The sequence below is a fragment of the Moschus berezovskii genome, chromosome 16 (assembly GCF_049115385.1).
Source record: "Moschus berezovskii isolate FMDL1 chromosome 16, NW_MosBer_1.0, whole genome shotgun sequence".
In the NCBI taxonomy this organism is placed as follows: Eukaryota; Metazoa; Chordata; class Mammalia; order Artiodactyla; family Moschidae; genus Moschus; species Moschus berezovskii.
The window spans coordinates 53,185,353-53,203,282 of record NC_142475.1 but is presented as its reverse complement, the minus strand read 5'-3'; the positions used below and the strand labels follow the sequence as shown (position 1 = coordinate 53,203,282).

Sequence of the window (17,930 nt, the reverse complement as noted above, 5' to 3'; positions counted from 1 at the left end):
GTTGGGGTGCAGTCTGGAGGTGCTGCTCACTCTCTCCTCAGGCCTGGCCGAGCAGCTCTATCTCTGGGGTCCCCCTCCCCCACCCCAGCCAGCCCTGACCTCACCGCTGAGGTCACAATGCTTGCAGCACCCACGGCACCTTGCAAAGGACAGGGCTGTGGAATCAAACACTGTGTCTGGGCACAGCCCCCGTGTATGTGTGTGTGTGTGTGTGTGTGTGTGCACAGCCCCCGTGTGTATGTGTGTGTGTGTGCACAGCCCCCGTGTGTGTGTGTGTGTGTGCACAGCCCCCGTGTGTGTGTGTGTGTGTATACAGCCCCCGTGTGTGTGTGTGTGTGTATACAGCCCCCGTGTGTGTGTGTGCACGCGCGTGCGTGTGTGTACACCTATGCCCTCAGCGAGTCCCTCCACTTCTGGCTCTTAGTTGTCTCCTTCTGGACACCTGTGGACCTGGCTGACACCCTGCTGCACCCTGGAGACGCCCCGAGGCAGGAGGCCCAGCTAAAGCCCGCCTGGATTCCTGACCCAAGCGGCTGCAAGGCAGTAAACGCGTGGAGTCTTAGGTCCCTGAGTCTGCGGTTGTTTGTTCCGCAGCAACGGGTAACTTACTGTGTGCTCCGTGTGGGAAGCAGGCAGAGCTGGACTGAATGGCCGCCCAGCAGAAGCCCTCTGGGCGGGTCCGCAGTGGGCTTCCTGCTCGTGGTCCCCTGGTCCAATTGTGTGGCTACAGGGGAGCTAGGTCCCGAAGACAGACCAGGGCTCCCAGCAGGGACCTTTGTCAGCAGACTCCACTGCCGGAGGCCCCAGGGTCTTCCCGTGTGGAGGGGCCACCGGTGAGGAGGCCCCAGGCAGTGGACAGCTGGTGTCTGGATCTGCTGGTGGGCCGGCGCGCTCTGGGGCAGCCCCTGCCCAGCCGGCCCTGATCTTGAGGCGTCCTCGCAGCTGTGCTGTGCCCGCAGCCCCTGTGTCCTGGAGACACACACGTGTGGGACCCTGGCCACGTGCAGGAAGCCAGAGAGTCAACAGACAGCAACCGCCTACCTCTGAGGCCTTGGGGGCACTGCAGCCGCCCCGGGGGTCAGCCCCACAGCTCTGGCTCTGCCGGGCAGGCGACCTTTCCAAGGCTGTGACCTCTCTAGAAATAGGGGCTGGTGATGCCCCTTCCCCAGCTGGTTTTCCCTGAAAGGGGCTTGGCAAGAGATGGGTGCCCAACACGGCACGGCTGACTTGGTGGGCAGCCGCACCAGGGCTAACTGCAGCTGAACTTCAGGATGTCCCACGAGATGGGGCTCCTGGATCTGCACGCTGTGCAGGGAGGAGCCTGAGGCTGAGAGTGAGGATCGGGCAGGGTCCTGCTCATCCAGGCAGCCGGGGGATGGGGTTTTCCCCAAGCCTTTGGCTCAGCTCGCTCTGATGGGGGCGTGTGGGGCAGTCCCGTTCGTAGCCCGGTTCGCCCTCTCCCATCCTTCAGCACCGTGAAAGGGACTGTTGAAAACTGGGTCCATGAATCATGAAGGAGGGTCCCTGGGAGCCTGGATCCCACAAAGCTCCCAGAACAGGTGTTGACAGTGACCCTTTCTCAGGGCTGGGCCCTGACACCTCCAGGGTGGGCCCCCCTATAGCCACTCTGTCTAGTGGCCTACAGACTTGTGTGATTAGTGCTTAAATGCTCAGCAATGTTGAGGGTTGCTTGTTAAATACCACCATAGAAGCCTACAATGGAAGGGACGCTAATAAAAACAGAGGTAATAAGTGTCCCTAGCTCACCACTTCTTGCTTGTTGCATGTATTTTACTGTCACTCATGTCCTAGAGGTGATCTATGTGTCTCTGTCTGTATATGGGGCGGTACCGTGGATCTCTGCCAGACTCTGTGCCAACCATCACAGGGGCGGCAGGGGACCAGCTGTAGTGGGAGCCTTTACACCACGGTCATGGGCAATGCTGCAGGTCAGGGCCTTTGGTTTCTTTCTTTTTTGGTGAGCCATTGTTGGACATCGACAAGGCTGACCGGGCAAGGTGGGCCAACCAGTTCCTCCCCTTAGGAATTTGGAATTGGGGCCAAGAGGGAAGCATTGGGTTGGGGTTCTCTATAGCTGCCCACCCCTCCTTAGGGCTCCAGGCAGAAGGGAGGAGAAGGCAGGGTACAGAAAGAGGCTGGCCCCCAAAGGGATGAGCCGGGGTGGGGGGTCGGTTCCTGGGCCCTGGCCCCAGAAATTCCCCACGGGCCTTCTGGGCTCTTGGAACATACCTGGGTTACAGGGAGGCAGGTTTTCCACAGAACTTTCTAGCAAGCCCCAGATGGACAATGGATGAGCTGCCGGGCGGGGGCGGGGGGGGCACTCCTGTTCCTGCAGGGTCCAAGGGGGGGCTGGATGTTAGGGTGGGAGTGGATGAGCCTCCTGTGGGGACAGGCGTCAGCCCCAGGGGACACTGAGACCTGGGTCTGATCCTTGTCCAGCTCCTGCTACCCTTCACCACGTTTGAAAACGGTGAGATGTCAGGGCTGCAAGTCCCCGGCTGGGTCATTCCGCCCGCCTGCTTCCCCCATGAAACTCTCAGGAACTGGGGAGCACCTTCAGTGCCAGGGGGGACCACCTCTGCCACATGTGGGCTCCCAGCCTCATGGCCACTTTTCATAGTAACCTGGAGGACGGGTGTGCTCACCTCCCTGCGATGGGGATGATGCTCAGAGAGGGTCAGGAACTGGCTGGAGGTCACACAACAGCCAACGGTGGAGCCAGGTTAAAAACCAGGCCCTCACAGCTCACCCCAGGGTGAGCACGAGGCCAGTGGACCATCGCGCACCCTGCTCCGCAGGGTACCCGTCCCTCCCCAGGGGCCTCGGGCCAGCTCCGCTCCAGCCTTCCCGTCCCGCCGACAGATGGCGCTGTGGGCCCAGGCAGGATTCGAGGCGGGGGACCCCAGGGGCGGGCCGTTCCCGCAGAAACGGGCTCGCCATCGGCCACAGCCCTCCTGAGCGCAGAGGGCAGGTCGCGGGTGGGAGGGGGGCCTCAGCGTCCCACCGCCCAGGCCCCTGGCGCACCGCGGCTCGCGGGCTCCAGCCTGGACCCCTAGGGGAGGAGGCTGCTGCTACTGCCCCAGAGAGGACGGGCCTGACCCAGGGCCCAGCAGCCCTGCCCCTGCCCTGCTACCCAGGCCGCTTCTCTCTGCCCCCTTCCATGCCCACCCCAGCCCCCTCAGTTCCCAGCCGCAGCCAGGCCAGCCCTGTGAGCCTCTACAATGCCTTCCTCCTGGAATGTCCTTGACAAAGAGTCTTTGCTGGACCAAACTTTAGCCGGGCTCCGGAACCTTCTCCTGGGCCCATCCTTGCTCTTCCTCATAGTGCAGTTCTAGCAAGAACACCGCTCCCTCTTCCTTTCCCCTGCCCCGCGCCCCCTGCCTCTGTTCAGGGTCCTCATCCTCGGCTCTCTCCCAGGTGAGGTGTGAGCACCCAGCCTGCCTCCGCAAGAACCCTGGTAGGTGGATCTAGCTAGACTACCCCTACTCCTAATACCTCCTCCTAGTTACTTTCCATCCACTGCCCGCCCCCACCCCCTCCGCCCTGCCCCTTGGCTGTAACCCCACTGCATTAAGAGCTGAGCCCAGTCTCTCCCCCGAATGGCCCATCCCTGCACCTGCAGCCAGCCGTAACCGCACGTGCACGAGCCTGGTCTTCACCCGGTGTCACCCCGCCCCTCCACACCCCTGCTTCCTAAAGAAAAACCTGCACTCTCCTATTCGCCCTTGGGGACCCCAGCCCAAGTCACCTCCTCTGAGACACCACTCCTGACTTCTCTGGGCTCCCAGAGCATTTATTCTCCCTGCAGAGGTTGGTTCAACAGGAACTCTGAGTTCTGGGAGGTGGGGTGGTGTCGGCTGGGGTTCTGATGGGAGATGACTGGCAGACAAATTCTACCCCCTGAGGATGGGTTCCCAGGAGCACAGTGGCTACATCAGACTGCCTGACACCCTCCTGAGGTATTTAACCATCAAACGCAGCAGGCCCAGGGCTCCCAGGTGACTCAGTGGTAAAGAATCCACCTGCAGTGCAGGAGCTGCGGGTTCGATCCCTGGGTCAGGAAGATCCCCTGGAGGAGGAAATGGCAACCCACTCCGGTCTCCTTGCCTGGAGAAGCCCATGGACAGAGGACCCTGGCGGGTTTCAGTCCATAGGGTTAGAACTGGGAGCGACTTAGCAGGCTGGCAGACAGCTGGCCCAGCCTCAGGAGCAGAGCTGGGAGTCCAGTCCCACGCTCCAGGCCTTCCTGGCTCAGGGAGGTCCTCCCCTGTGGAATGTCCTGTGGGGGAGCAGTGAGGGCACCTGCCTGATGGGCCCTCAGGCTCCCTGGCCCCTGAGGTCAGTCCATGTCCTGCCAGCCACCCAGGCTCACTGGGCTCTGCCCATGCATGCAGTCTAGCTCTAGAACCCTCCCTGCCCTCCGCCGGGCCCTGCTCCAGGCAGCTCCTGCCCCTCCCCCAGCCTCCCAGCCAGGGGCGGATCCCTGTTGGCCTTCTCTCCCCACAGGCCCTGCACCCCATGAGGGTGGACACCCAGAGCCCCCACCATCCATGCTCCAGCGTAAAGTTGGCACTGACAATGCGCCCACTGGGCGAAAGCAGCAGCTGAGACCTGGCTGCCCAAGGAGGGGTCCCGCCTTGTGTCTCTGGGGCTCTCGGGGTGGGGGGCAGTCAGCAGAGGCCCTGGCACCCAAGCAGGTGGGCAGCCAAAGGTGCCTCCTGCTCTTCCAGGCTCCCTCCTTCCTCCACACCCCTCTCCTAATCTTCCACAGAGAAAAAAGGGGAAAAAGGCCAAAGAAAGAGGTTTTCTTCTCCACTTTCTGAAAATGAGATTTTAAAAATAACCAAGAGGCAGTGCAGCGCCAGGAGGGGATTAAGTGGGGAGCCTGGGCTGCAGGGCCTGCCTGCCCCTCCTCCTCGGCGGGTGCCCTGCCCGTGGCCAGCAGCCTGTGCCCACGCCACACTCAGCCTGGCCCGCTCGCTCTGCCCTGCCCTCTGGGCAGTGGGGGGCCGGGGCAGGGGACGAGCTGCTGAGAAGGGAGGTGACTGTGGAGATGGAAGAGGCAGGAATGCTTGGGTCGGGACCCCAGGCTGCAGAAGGCCCCCACTGTCCCTCGGTGCCGCTCCCTCGACTCACTGTTCAGCAGCTGCCTGGCCCCTGGGGGCGGTTTCTCATCCCCGGGGTACTGTGCCCGTTGCCGCCACAGGGTGTCTGCAGGGGCCCGTCCTCAGACCCTCCTTCCCTCCCTCCCCGTGGCATCCCATCTTGGCTCTCAGCGTCAGTGTCATGGCTCCACGAGGCTGACCTCGACCACGGGATGGTCTCCGGGGGTTACCCCTGCCGCTGCCACCCCACGGGTCCCTGAGAGTTTCCTCTCATCCTCATCCCAACGGCTGTCTGTTTCATGGCCTTGACCTTTGCCCTCTGTGCAGTTAGGCTGTGAGCTCCCTGAGGTGGAGGCTGGGGAACTATGGGCCTGCCCCATTCCCATGCACTGGGCTCTTCCCGTCCCGGGAGCTCCATGCCAGCCCCTGTGTTTCTTTGTCTGAAGGGCTCTCTGGCCCTGGTGGGAGATTCAGGGGATCACCTCTCCGGGGAGCAGCACTTAACTCATGACTGATCGGGTGGGTGGGTGACTAGGCCCTCACCTTCAGACAGGATGGCCTGGGCAGGGGCGCTGAGCCCCAGCGGCTCCCGGAGATGACCACTTAACCTGAATCGCCCTGATTCACCCGCCTCCCTCTGTCCTACCACGTGCCCTGGGGTCAAGTCCTGTCCTCAAATCGTTCCTTACGGCCTGGAGCGAGGCTGAATAATGGCCTCCCAAAGAGAGCTATGTTCCAATCCTTGGAACCTGTAATTGTTACCTTATATGGCAAAAAAAAAAGGGGGGGGGGGCTTTGTGGCTGTGATTAAGTCAAGAATCCTCCGATGGGGAGATTATCCGGATTATCTGGGAGGTCCCTTAAAGCGACCACAGGCATCTTTATGGAGACGGGCAGGGGGAGTTTTATCACAGACAGAAGAGGAGGAGGCCATGTGCCCACGGGGCAGGGGTGGGGGTTGGGGGCGTGGGTACCAAGGGATGCTGGCTGTCCCCAGGAGCAGGGAGAGGGGGGAGCCGGTTCTCCCGGGAGCCGTGGGAGTAGCACGGCCAGTGATGCATCCCAGTGATGCTGTCTTAAACCACTGACTGTGGTGATTGTCACAGCAGCACTAGGAAACAAGACAGCGTGCTTCAGGGGGAGACTGGACTACTGCACGCTGGGTCTATCCTAATCGTGGAGGCAGGCCGGCCAGCAGCTGTCCCTTCGAATGCTGAGCACCCAGCCGCCCAGCTGCGACTACATTCCCCAGCCTCCCTTGCAGCCAAGAGCAACCACGTGACTTAATTCTCACCCTGGCATTTGAGAAGTGAAGTGCACAATTTCTGTGCTTAGTCGCTTAGTCGTGTCCGACTGTTTGCGACCCCATGGTCGCCAGGTTCTGGCTGCAGAACACCAGGTTCCTCTGTCAATGGGCTTCTCCAGGCAAAAATACTGGAGTGGGTTGCCATGCCCTCCTCCATGGGATCGTCCTGACCCAGGGATCGAACCCAGGTCTCCTGCACTGCAGGCAGATTCTTTACCATCCAAGCTACCAGGGAAGCCCAAGGTTACTGGAGTGGGTAGCCTATCCCTTCTCCAGGGGATCTTCCCGACCCAGGAATCGAACCGGGGTCTCCCACGTTGAAGGAGGAATTTCACCAGCTGAGCTACCAGGGAAACTGCTGGCCAGAGAGGGTCCCCCACCCTCCTCTTCCTGGTGGAGAAGGAGATGGGAACGACAGTGGATGAGACCACGCCCTCAAGGGGCAGAGCCACAGTTGGAAGGAGCCAGGCCTGCCCTGGAGCCCTGGATGCCTGGATGGCTGCAGGTGGGCCTGGACCGCTGGATGGCACCACCTTATTGAAGTTGCTCCTTGTTGCCACGGTTTGGCAGTTACCCTATTACGCAGGGCTTGCGTGGCTGTTAACAGGCCTGTCTTGTCCAGTGTTCAGTGACCATTTGTGGAATGTCAGTGTCTGGTTTTTCTCCTGTGTTGACCCCACCATGCGGATAGCAAGCGGCCACCCAGGGTCACCGGGCTGGGCTGAGCTGGTACGACGTCTGCCCTGAGAGCTGGTGTCTGGTGGCCCATGTGGCTGCAGCACAGGACCTTGGGAAGCAGGCCGGTCCTTGAGACACAGGCATCCTTCAGCTGCCTTTGAGGCCCAAGGGCTGGCCGTGCTCCCACCCACCGGGCCTCCCCCACATCCGAGTCCACGCCTTCCTGGCCAGGGGCTACGGACGCACTGGTAGGTGTGAGGCGGTGAGTGCCAGGCAGGGGTCTGTGTCTGTGCTCAGCTGTGTCCGACTCTTTGTGACCTCACGGACTGTAGCCCGCCAGGCTCCTCTGTCCATGGGGTTTCCCAGGCGAGAACACTGGAGCAGGTTGCCAGTTCCTACTCCAGGGGATCTTCCCCACCCAGGGATCCAGCCTGCGTCTCTTGTGTCCCCTGCATCGGCAGGACTCTGTACCACTCTTTCCTTTACCACTAGCGCCACCTGGGCTCTGGGTCGCCGCTTCTCAGGATCACCCCTGGCACTCGGGACCCGGGTCTCCCTGATGGAGGAAACGGTCCCCAGGTGCCTGTGCCCAGAGCAGCTGGCCATCGTGGGTCAGGAGCTGTGCTGTGGGCTCACATGGGGGTGAACGGGAGGGAGCCGTGCGCTCCTCTCTCACCAGCTTGAGGAACACAGGGGGATTCTCTGTATCCTGTGCTGCCCCTGTCGTTTTGTTAGTGGACTTAAAACACGCTCCCCAGGGCTTCCAGAGGAGAGCTGGAGGCTGTCCAGCCCCTTGCCGGGCTCCAAGCTTCAGAGCCAGCAGGGAGGGGTTAGCCCGGGCAGGTCACTGGGGTGAGGACGGAGGTCTCCGAGCACCAGGGTGGGGTCCCCACGGCTCCTGAGAAGGGCCAGGTGAGCCGTGGGGGGTCAGGGGAGAGGCCCCCGTGCCTGCTGACCCTCCCCCCAGCCCCAGGGCACTTTCAGGTGGGGTCCCTTTAAATGCAAGGTTCTCTCCTTCCCAGAAGGCCCCTCCCCCAGTCTCCTGGGCAGCCAGGTAAACAAGCCTGACCTCAGGCTGCTGACATGGCTTCCCCCTGTTCCGGGGACCCCAGCCCGGCAGGTCTGCCCCCGTGTCCTGTAGCCACTCCAGGTGAGACACGCGGAGGGGGTCGGGATGGAGGAGAACGGGGCGCTCGTGGCAGCTGGGTTCTGCGAACGTGGGAGAGAAGGCAGCACCCCCACCTCTCCCTGGGGGGTTCCCCAGGATCACACAGCAGGGCAGGGTAGGGTGGGGACCCCGGGGCCCTGCAGCCCATGGACCCTGAGCCGGGGCGCGGGCCAGGGCCCTCCTCACTCCTCAGAGCCCTTCCTATTCATTCTCTGGCCCCCTCCCCCCACCTCCCTAAAAGCCCAGGGCTCGTCCCAGGTCCTCAGAAGTACAAACTCTGGGACTTCCCTGGTGGACCAGTGGTTAAGAGTCCGTGCTCCCAATGCAGGGGGCGTGGGTCCTATCCTTGGTCAGGGAACTAGACCCCACATGCCACGTGGTCAGCAGTAACAAAAGCAGACACACACCCATACGGGGAGGGCTCTTATCCCCCCCACCCCGTGGATTTTGGGGCCTGGACGCTGACCGTCTCTCCACCTCTGCTGCCATCGCATGGCCGATCTCTCCCTTCTGCTGGCCCCTCAGTCCCCCAGATGCCTCTCTGAGAAACGTGTCCCCAGCCACCCATGCGGTGGTCATGCCTTACCAGCATCCAGACTGCAGCCCGGCGCTGACCCCAATCTGGGACCAGGACTCCAGCACTGTGGGCAGAACCTTAGTCCACTGTTTGCAGCCTGCTTCCTGCCTCCTCCCCGCCCTGTCCTGCCCCCTCACGCCCCCATCCAGCTCTGCAGTGATCATCACACCCGCACCACACCCTCCTGCCCTGGGCCCTCTCTCATCTGACGGCACCCCTCCGCCCCAGCTCTCTGCCTAGTCCTTGCGGGCACCTTGCCGGGGATCAACTCAACCAGGCTGATGCTCCCGTTACATTCCTGGCTGCGAGCTGCAGGGGGGACTCCGTGCCAGGGTCCCACGGCATCCCTCCTCTCGTCCAGCCCCTCCCCTCTCCCAGCAACCGCCTCGCACCCCTGCTCCCAGGGCCCACCCTCCTCTCCCTCTGCACACTCAGCTGCCAGCCTTGCGCCCTCTCTCACGGAGAAACAGGACCCCCACAGGCTGCGGGCATGGCGGCCGCCCACCTGCAGCTGGGCCCATGGGCCCCGTGCTCCCCCGCCTGCTCCCTGCGTGAACCGCCCCCTCCCAGCCAAGGCCCAGCCTGGCCTCCTGCACATGGCCATCACTCCAGCACCTCTCCAGCCTCCTCTCCTGCATTCTGACATTTTCTCTTTACCAGATCTTTCTCATCAACATAAAAGCATGCAGCTACACATCCTGTCTCCTGACCCCACTTCCCTTGCAGCTACCGCCCTATTTCCCTGCTCCCCATTTTTAGCAAAAATTCAGGAAAAGGTTATTTATACGTGCTGCCTCCTGGTCTTTCCCTCCCGTTTGCTCTGGAACGCAGTGGACCCAGTGCCTCCTTCCTGGACTTGGCCACAGCAGCTCTGGTCAGGGTCGGGGGTGACCTCCACGCTGCTGAACCCGAGGTCAGTTCTCAGGTGCCCTTTGACGTGACCCATCGGCAGCTCAGGGGCTTCCCAGGTGGCGCTAGTGGTAAAGAACCCGCCTGCCAATGCAGGGACATAGGAGACGTGGGTTTGATCGCTGGGTTTGGAAGATCCCCTGGAGGAGGGCATGGCAACCCACTCCAGTATTCTTGCCTGGAGAATCCCATGGACAGAGGAGCCTGGCGGGCTACGGTCCATGGGGTGGCACAGAGTCGGACACGACTGAGAGACTTACACGCAGTGTGTGCGAAGGGGCAGCGCAGGGTTCCGCTGACTCTCAGGGCCCCAGGCTCCCCTTCTCCTCTCACATCACTGTCGCTCCACCTCCTCTCCCTGACCTGGGGAAGCTGGGGGCCAGGCCGGCTTCTCAGGCTTCTTCCCTCTCTGTTCTCATGATCATGTCCAGTTCTGCGGCAGTGAGAGCATGGGTCTTAGCTACTGGACCGCCAGGGGCTCCCCTGTGGCTTTAAATGCCATCGTCTCCCAGGAGTCTGTCTGTCTGTCTCCAGCCTGGACCTGCCCCACCTCAAGCCCAGACTCCAGCTAACTCTCCTCTGCACCTCTTCCCCGGTCTGTCTGAAGGCATCACTGGTCCAGAATTAGATTCTTGAGCCCCTAGCCCCAAGTTGCTCCTCTCAGTACATGGGGCTTCCTTTCCTCCAGTGGCTCAGGCCAGAAACCGCGTGTCCTCCCTTTGCTCCCCTTCCCTTCCCCCACCAGCCCCTCCATCGGCAGAGCCTGTGGGCTCCACCTTCAAGACACATGTAGAACCAGCACTTCTCCGCTGAGCCCCAGCCCCTCTCCCCTGGATTGCTGCCCTGGCCGCCTTGTGGTCTGCGTGGCAGCCCTTACCCCTCACCTGTCTGCTCCGCAGCCACCAGACCCACCTGGCTAAATGCCGGTCAGGGGTGGTCAGTCCTCTCCTGCCTCCCGGGGCCCTCCCCCCTTCTCCACAGCTCTCCTCACCCCCGGCTCATAGCAACACCCCAAAGCCTCTCCCCACAGCCCACCTGCCTGCTGGTGCTAAGGTCAGTGGTGTGGACACCGGTGCAGTGCTGTGCCTCCGGCCACTCACCCTGGAGGCCTTCAGGGAGGAGGTGTCCTGGTAGACAGGACAGGCTGCCCTGGGTGGGGGCACAGCCATTCTGCCCACCCAAATCTGAGGCTCCTGCAAGGCTGCCTCGGACCTGTCCAAGGTGCTGAGTGCAGTGGGCCCCGAGCCAGCCCCTCTGGCCTCACACCCTGCTCAGAGCCGGTCCACGGCCTCTCCTACCTGGGTCTGTGGCTCTGGAAGCAACCACTTTGGTGCTGAGCTAGAAAGGCACTTCCCACTGACAAAGAGGGTCACAAAGGTTCGTGACCTTCTCATCCACAAGGATGGCAGAACAGGCTCGACTGTTTTCATTTTTCAGATGGCGAAACTGAGGCTCAGGGAATCCAGAACCCAGACCAGGCTCTCCCAGGCGAAGGAAGGACCTCTGACCCGGGTCTGCTGGCTCCTGTCCCTGGCCTGGGAGAAGCCGAGTGTGTGTTGTGCACAGCTGTGGCAGAGCCTGGCATACATAGATGCCCCAGGGTACTTACAAGGGGAGGAGAGTCATTGTCCAGGGGCTCCGAGCAGGAGGGTGTGGCACATGGAGTGCTCCTGTGGCCATCAGTTCAGGGCGGGTCTCTCTGGGTCTGCATTCTCACCAGGAAAACAGTCTGAGTGCTGTCGCCCCTCACAGGGGTGTGCGGGAGGACCTGAGAACTCACGGTCAGAGCCTTGTATGGGTTCATCCATCGACTCCTCCCAGGACCTCCCCCCGAGTCCTGCCTTGTCTCCAAGGAGCTACCCAGTTGGTCCTGTATCCCCAGAGGCTTATCTATCCCCAAGGAGGGCCTATGGCTGCATCTCTGAGTTCAGGACCCCCAGAACTAAGCACTTTGCTGAAGGAAGGAAGGGGGCGGGGGGAAGGGTCTCTCCTAGCAGCTCACAGAAGGTGTGTGGGCTTAGAGTGGCGGCTTGGGCTGCTGCCTGGGGCTATGGATGGATGGGCCTCACGGGTGCAGAGGCCCCCAACCAGGGGCAGAGTGCTGCGTCCACACACATGTGATATCTGAGAGTGGACCGCTGGATTTCACCAGACCCCCGCTCCTGGGAATCCACGTGTGAGTCAGCGATCAGACAGGTCCCCATTTCTCCTGGAATGTGCTCCCAGAGAGAGGCAGAAGGGGGGTGTCCCACAGACACAGCGCCAGCCCAGCTTCCAACCAGATCCGTCTCCCTGGTGAAGATGGTCAAGCTGGTCGGCCCCTGGGTCCCAGATCCCTGTGCCCAGGCGGGGCTCCCCGCTCCCTCCATCTGTTGACACAAGGCCAGCTCTGGCCCCTCCGTGCTCGCCCTGCTGAGTCCTCCTTCGAATTCACCCTCACCTGGCTCTGTTCCCCCTCCCCCTCCCCCTCGGTCATCCTCTGCCCAGGCCCAGGATGGACTTTCCACTAAGAGTCATCAGGTCACCCCTGCTCTCTGGGGACGACCCCAAGTCCACAGCAGGCTCTGCGTGGTCCCCGCCAAGCTATCCAGACTCCTCCCCTTCTGGAACTTTCCGCCCAAATAGTATGTAGTGGCTATATTCTAACACACCCCTCTGGGCCTTTCTGCCTCTCACGGCTCCTTAGCGCTGTCCCTGGAAATTAGTCTCCCTCTCCGGCACCCCTTCCCTCTCTGTCTCCACGTGGCCCCCCCTGGCCTCTCTGGCTCAGCGCGGTGGCTGCGGGAGTTGCTTATCCCTGGCCGCTCCTCCATCCCTGCCCGCAGGCCCCGCCGCGCCCCAGGAGCCCCAGTTCCCGGACATCTACGGTGGGGACGCACAGCTGTGGGAGGCGCACTTCCGCGGCATCGGGCGCGCCTACCGCGCGCTGGGCAAGGAGAACGACTTCGCCATCCGCGTGCTCACCGAGGACTTCACGCTGCCCTTCCCGTTCGCCTGGCCGCCGGGGCCCGACCCGGCCCGCGGGCCGCTCTTCTACGACCCGCACGACCGCACGGGCTTCGACTTCCTGCTGCGCGGCCCGGGCGCGCCGCCCCCCGCGCTGCTGCGGCCCCTGCACAGCACGGCACAGGCGGCGCTGCGCAAGAGGCGCCTGGAGCAGCTGGCGCTGAGCTACCCGCACGCGGGCGCCGGCCCCCGGCCCGGCCTGGTGCTGCTGGCGCCGGTGCCTGCTGCAGCGGGCAGCGTCTTCCCGGGGCCTGAGGCCGCCTCGCCCGGCGGGGGCGCCCCCCGGCTGGGCTAGCGCGGTCCCGAGATTGTCAATAAAGCGTACAGTGCCTCTGCTTCTCCTTCTCCAAGGCTCTAGGCAGACACACCTGGGCGGGAGTCTGGTGCCAGCCAGATCCTCGGGGGTCAGGTCCGCGGTGGTGTGGGATGTCCACTTTGTCCCAAGTGGATAATGAATCAAGGCGGGAAGTTGGAGTGGCAGCTGGGATGGGCTGGCCAGGCCTGGAGCGACTGTAGGGGGGAGAAGACCCGGGATAGTGGGGGGGGGCAGTAAATGGCCCTCTGGGACCCTGGTCCCAGCCTCTTGGTGGGCCTTGGCACCCCCACACTGAAGGTGAGGACCCTGGGTCCCTGCGCTCCCGGGAGCAGCTGCGATTTGGTTCCCGTGCGACTGCAAGTTCAGCAGGGGTCCCGTCTCCCAGGACAGGGGCGCATCAGGGTCGGGGGTGGGGCACGGATGGAGAAATGGGAGGGAAGGGACACAGCAGTTGCAGCGGGGGCGGGGGAGGGGCGGGTAGGATGTGTTGGGGAACCAGGTGCCAGGACCCAGACATCACACCGGGAGTCCAGTCCTGGGCTTTCCTGCCGGCCCTCTGTACTGGCTCTGCAGAGAAGAGGGTCCTCCTGCTCCCCACTCCCACCCCCACCCCTCTTATGGGGCTGAGCGAGCGGCTGAGGCCATCGGTGACCTGGCCTCCATCCTGGGTGTCTCCCTCTGTAGGTGAGAAGCTCTGGCAGAGGCCAGACTATCATGGGCTCCTGGTGCTGGGCAGAGCTGCTGGACGCAGGACCCAGGTGACCTTCTCCTCCCACCTGCCGGCAAAGGCCCAGCCTTCCTCTTGTTGGGGGCTTGGATCCCAGGCAGTGCAGGAAGCAGGGGGCTGGAGGGCACCTTCTTACTCAAGTACAGATGGAATTGGAGCTTTTTTTTTCCCTTTCTTCTAATCCAGGAGTTATTTATAGCGTCCTGGTGGTGGGCAGAGATGGTTTTTCCAAAGTGTGTGCAGGAGAACCAGTGACAAGAAATGCTCAGCTGTGGAGGACAGGGGCTCAGGCTCTGCAGGAGGGGTCCTCAGCTTCCCCCTTTAAGACCCCTGACCCTGCTCCAGATTCCTTTCTACTTGTGGACTGTCTCTTCAATTTTTAGAGACGTATGGTGGTTACACCGCGATCCTCATGTGTGTGACTCCTGACGGGGTAACAGAAATGACGTTAGGGATTCTGTCAATATCCCTATGTTGAATACTAATTGTTCGGGTTCCCCAGAAGCAGGCCCTAAACGTGGATTTGGGTGCAGGTGCCTGGTGCGGGCGGTGACCCTTGGACCCGTAGGTAGGGGAGTGAGGAGGTGAGACAGGGAAGGGAAGGAAGCCAGTGAGGGGCGTGCTGTGCTGCTAGGTAGGCCTGCAGGCGGGCGGAAGTCCCTCTGGGGACCCTGGGAGACTGCGTGGGGACTGCTGCACCGCCATCCCGCCTGCGGGCCGGGGAAGCCAGTGTTTAAGCTCTGCCTCTCTTGTGCTGTGGGGACCAGCCTGCACTTCACCCAAAAACAGCATACATGGGGAGGAACTGTTTAGAAACTTTTATAAGGTGCCAGAGTAGCTTTATAACTGTAAAGTGTGATAAGAATTTGGAGTTTATGTTTAGTATATTCCTTAAATAGAAATTTTTCTAGCAATGTATTTTTAATGTAGTTTATGGAAGTATTGGGGCTTCCCAGGTGGCACTAGTGGTGAAGAACCCGCCTGCCCACGCAGGAGACACAGGAGATGCAGGTTCAATCCCCGGGTCCAGAAGGTCCCCTGGAGGAGGACATGGCACCCCACTCCAGTACTCTTGCCTGGAGAATCCCATGGACAGAGGAGCCTGGTGGGCTATAGTCCATGGAGTCGCAAAGAGTCAGACACCATTGAGTGACTTGGCATGCACACATGGAATATTCGTCTATGACGTGTTGGAAATAAAAACGTGGCCCTTTCCCACCTCTAGTTTGAGAAGTACTGACCTAGGGGGGAAAGCTAAGTAACCAAATAAGTAATCTACTAAAGAAACAAACGTGATTAAAAAAATAAAAACAGCAGTAAGTACGATGAAGAAAAGGAGTAAGGACAGGCCCCATTTCAAACAAAGTGGTCATGAGGGCCTCTTGGAGGAGGTGACATTTGAGATTGGAAGAGTGAGGAGAACCCGTCACTTGAACATTTGGGGAGGGGGCTCCAGGCAGAGCGGACAGACTGTGCGAAGGCTGAGCAATTAAAAATAAAAGCTTCAAAGGTCACAGGACTGGAAGCAGGGGGTGCAAGGCCAGAACACAATGAGCAAGAAGGGACTCTCACTGGTGAATCGCCGTCCCCTTATGGGGAAGACTCTAGAGTCCTCCCCACAAGACTCTAGGGTCCCAAAGCCCTTTCATGTTTACTGCATCTTTTCATCCTCCCTGTGGTTCCATGAGGTCAGTGGGTGGAAGAGGGCCCTGGGGCCTAGAGAGGGGAAGGAACGTGCTCAAGAGCATAAGCCAGCATATTATTAGAACTCCACATTATAGCCACAAAAGGCCTGGCTTCAACAGGCTTAAATGGCAGAAAGTTAAAAAGAATGGTTCATGTAACTGGAAGATCCAGAAATAAACTGAGATTCAGGTAAGGTTTGACCCAGGAGCTCAAGGTTGGATCTAGCCCTCAGACTAGCTTCCTTAATGATGGCAGCATGCCTGATGCGCCTCCTGACTTTTCAGCCTCCCTGGCCACTGACGAGGAGAGAGGCCACTGGCGTCCCAGAGCTCTCATGGAAGAATGGATCCATCTCAAGCCCCTAGAAGCTTCCCTGAATGGCCTATGGGTCCAGTAGGGTCGCGTGTCTAGTCCCAAATCAGAGAGTATCCTGTACTGACTGACCTAGGCATGTGTTTCCTGAACCAACCCCTATGACCAGGGAGTGGAGTTACCCTGACTGGACTCTAAGAATACGGCCAGGAACAGTATGGGGGGTCTGCTTGAGGGGAATGGAAGGGATGCTGAGGAGGTGACTCCTATGTCCATCACAGCCAGGAGGTGTGAGCCCTGGGGTGTGGCCCCTGGGCTGACTTTTTTTTGTTTTGCTAAATTACATGTTTTCTCTTCCAATTAAGTATGCTGTTACTGGAGAAAAGCTTGGGTCAGAAATGGCCACAGCGGGACCTCTACTCTTTCCTGTGAAGCAAGGCTGATCATCTAATTTGTCTCCTGACCACCCACGCAGTGGGGGGGGGGGGGGCATTCAGGGATGGGAAGACTTCCTGCATCAAGAAACCTGTGGGTGGGGGAGTTGGGAGGCGTCAGGACCTCTGCTCATTGTCCCTTGGATGAGTGTCTGGGCAGCCCCCTCCGGGGACGCAGAGTCTCCTGCTGCCCTCTGTACAGACTGTGCTGTGGAGCCCTCACCTGGCCTTTTTGCTCTGGTTGCTAGGATGCTCAAAGCCCACCTGAGCCCCTCTGCCCTAGCTTTCCTCGGGCATGACCTCCCAGGTGGGGTGCCTCTGCCCTCTGGTCTCGCTGTTTTATCCTGGGCTGGCTTTCGAGTCTTAGGCTGAGGGGATAAAATCTTAAAAATGATGCTTCCAATTATTTTTGAAAATTGGAGAGAAACACCTTCTTTTGAATGTTGCAGACCCTTTCACCCCCTCTGACTTGCCAGAAGATTCTGCCGTATTCTCAGAAGCAAGCCTGGTGTTCTGCACTGAATATCGCGGGTGTTGTGTCAGGGGCTGAGTGCTGTGACCTTGGGGCCTGGTACTTGCTGGCGTGGGCAGTGGCTGCCTCCCAGGCTCCGGGAGACAGCGTCCCTCTGCTCGAAAGTGGGGCCCTCTATGCACCGGCGCTGCAGCCCTGGGTCAGCACTTATCCAGAGTCTCAGGCCCTCAGTGGCAGGTGGGAGCATGGTCACAGTGCTTCTGGGTGGGACACTGGGTGGAGGTGGGGGAGCTCATTGTTCGGGCCCCTGGGTCGGCCTGGCATGCAGTGGCAGCCTCAGAGGGCCAGCTGTTTCTGCTGGGACTGTCCGCTCTCTGGCAGCTAGCCTCGTCCCCTTGTCGTAACCCAGGGTGGCTGCTGCTCCTCTGTCCTGCTTCTCCACCCTGGAGCCCAGTGCACACCTCCTCTCCACATCCCTCCCTCGGGGCACTGGCAGCCTCGCCAGGTCATTCACACCACCGCTGGTGCAGCAGTACTCAGCGCAGGCTGCGACCTGTCAGTGGTCCCGCAGGACCTCTGTCCCTAGAACCTGTTTGTGGGGGCTGCTCTGAATGTTATGAATGTGACTGGGGGCTCTCAGCTTGCTGAGCAGGGAAGCTGGGCATCCTGGGGTCCCCGGGGGAGGACAGGAGTCGGGGTGTTAGCTCAGAACCCGAGGCAGGTTCCCTCTAACCTCCTAGCCAACACAGCATTCCCAGGGAGACAGGAGACGCCACGTCCTTCCATGTTCCAAGGAGACGGCTCCCATTTGATGCCTGCACTGCTGGGAACAGGGGTCAAGGCCCCTCCACCCCTTGCCTCTGCTCCAGTTTCCTCGGGAACAGACTCTGAGGAACAGTGAGAATGTTTAATTAATTGCAATTACAATCTTCAAAGGAAGCCGGGAGTTGAAACTTGTTCCTAATTACTGTGTTACAATGTCGGCCGGCTCCCCAAATTGATCGTGTTAGAATTTCCGATGGAGGATTAATTGAGTTGCTGCGAGGACCACTTTTCGTCCCTCCCCCTAAGATGCGGCCTGTGCTCAGCCTGGAATGACAATGAGGGAGGCCGGATGGGGTCTGGAGGGAGCTCCCAGCCCAGGTCAGGGCCACCGCCTCGGCCCTGGCTCAGGAGCGGGGCTGTGGGCTGGACGAGCGCAGGGACACCCAGG

At 60.8% G+C, this 17,930-nt stretch overlaps 1 protein-coding gene across 1 annotated transcript; it reads left to right on the top strand.

The window, feature by feature from the left end:
- The first annotated feature begins 8,158 nt into the window (after window positions 1-8,158).
- On the top strand, window positions 8,159-13,105 carry C16H8orf90 (chromosome 16 C8orf90 homolog). The gene is made up of 2 exons (XM_055399007.2): window positions 8,159-8,260; window positions 12,590-13,105. Exons 1-2 carry the CDS (start codon window positions 8,194-8,196, stop codon window positions 13,063-13,065), a joined length of 543 nt encoding a protein of 180 aa, XP_055254982.1. The 5' UTR covers window positions 8,159-8,193; the 3' UTR covers window positions 13,066-13,105.
- Window positions 13,106-17,930: the final 4,825 nt, after the last annotated feature.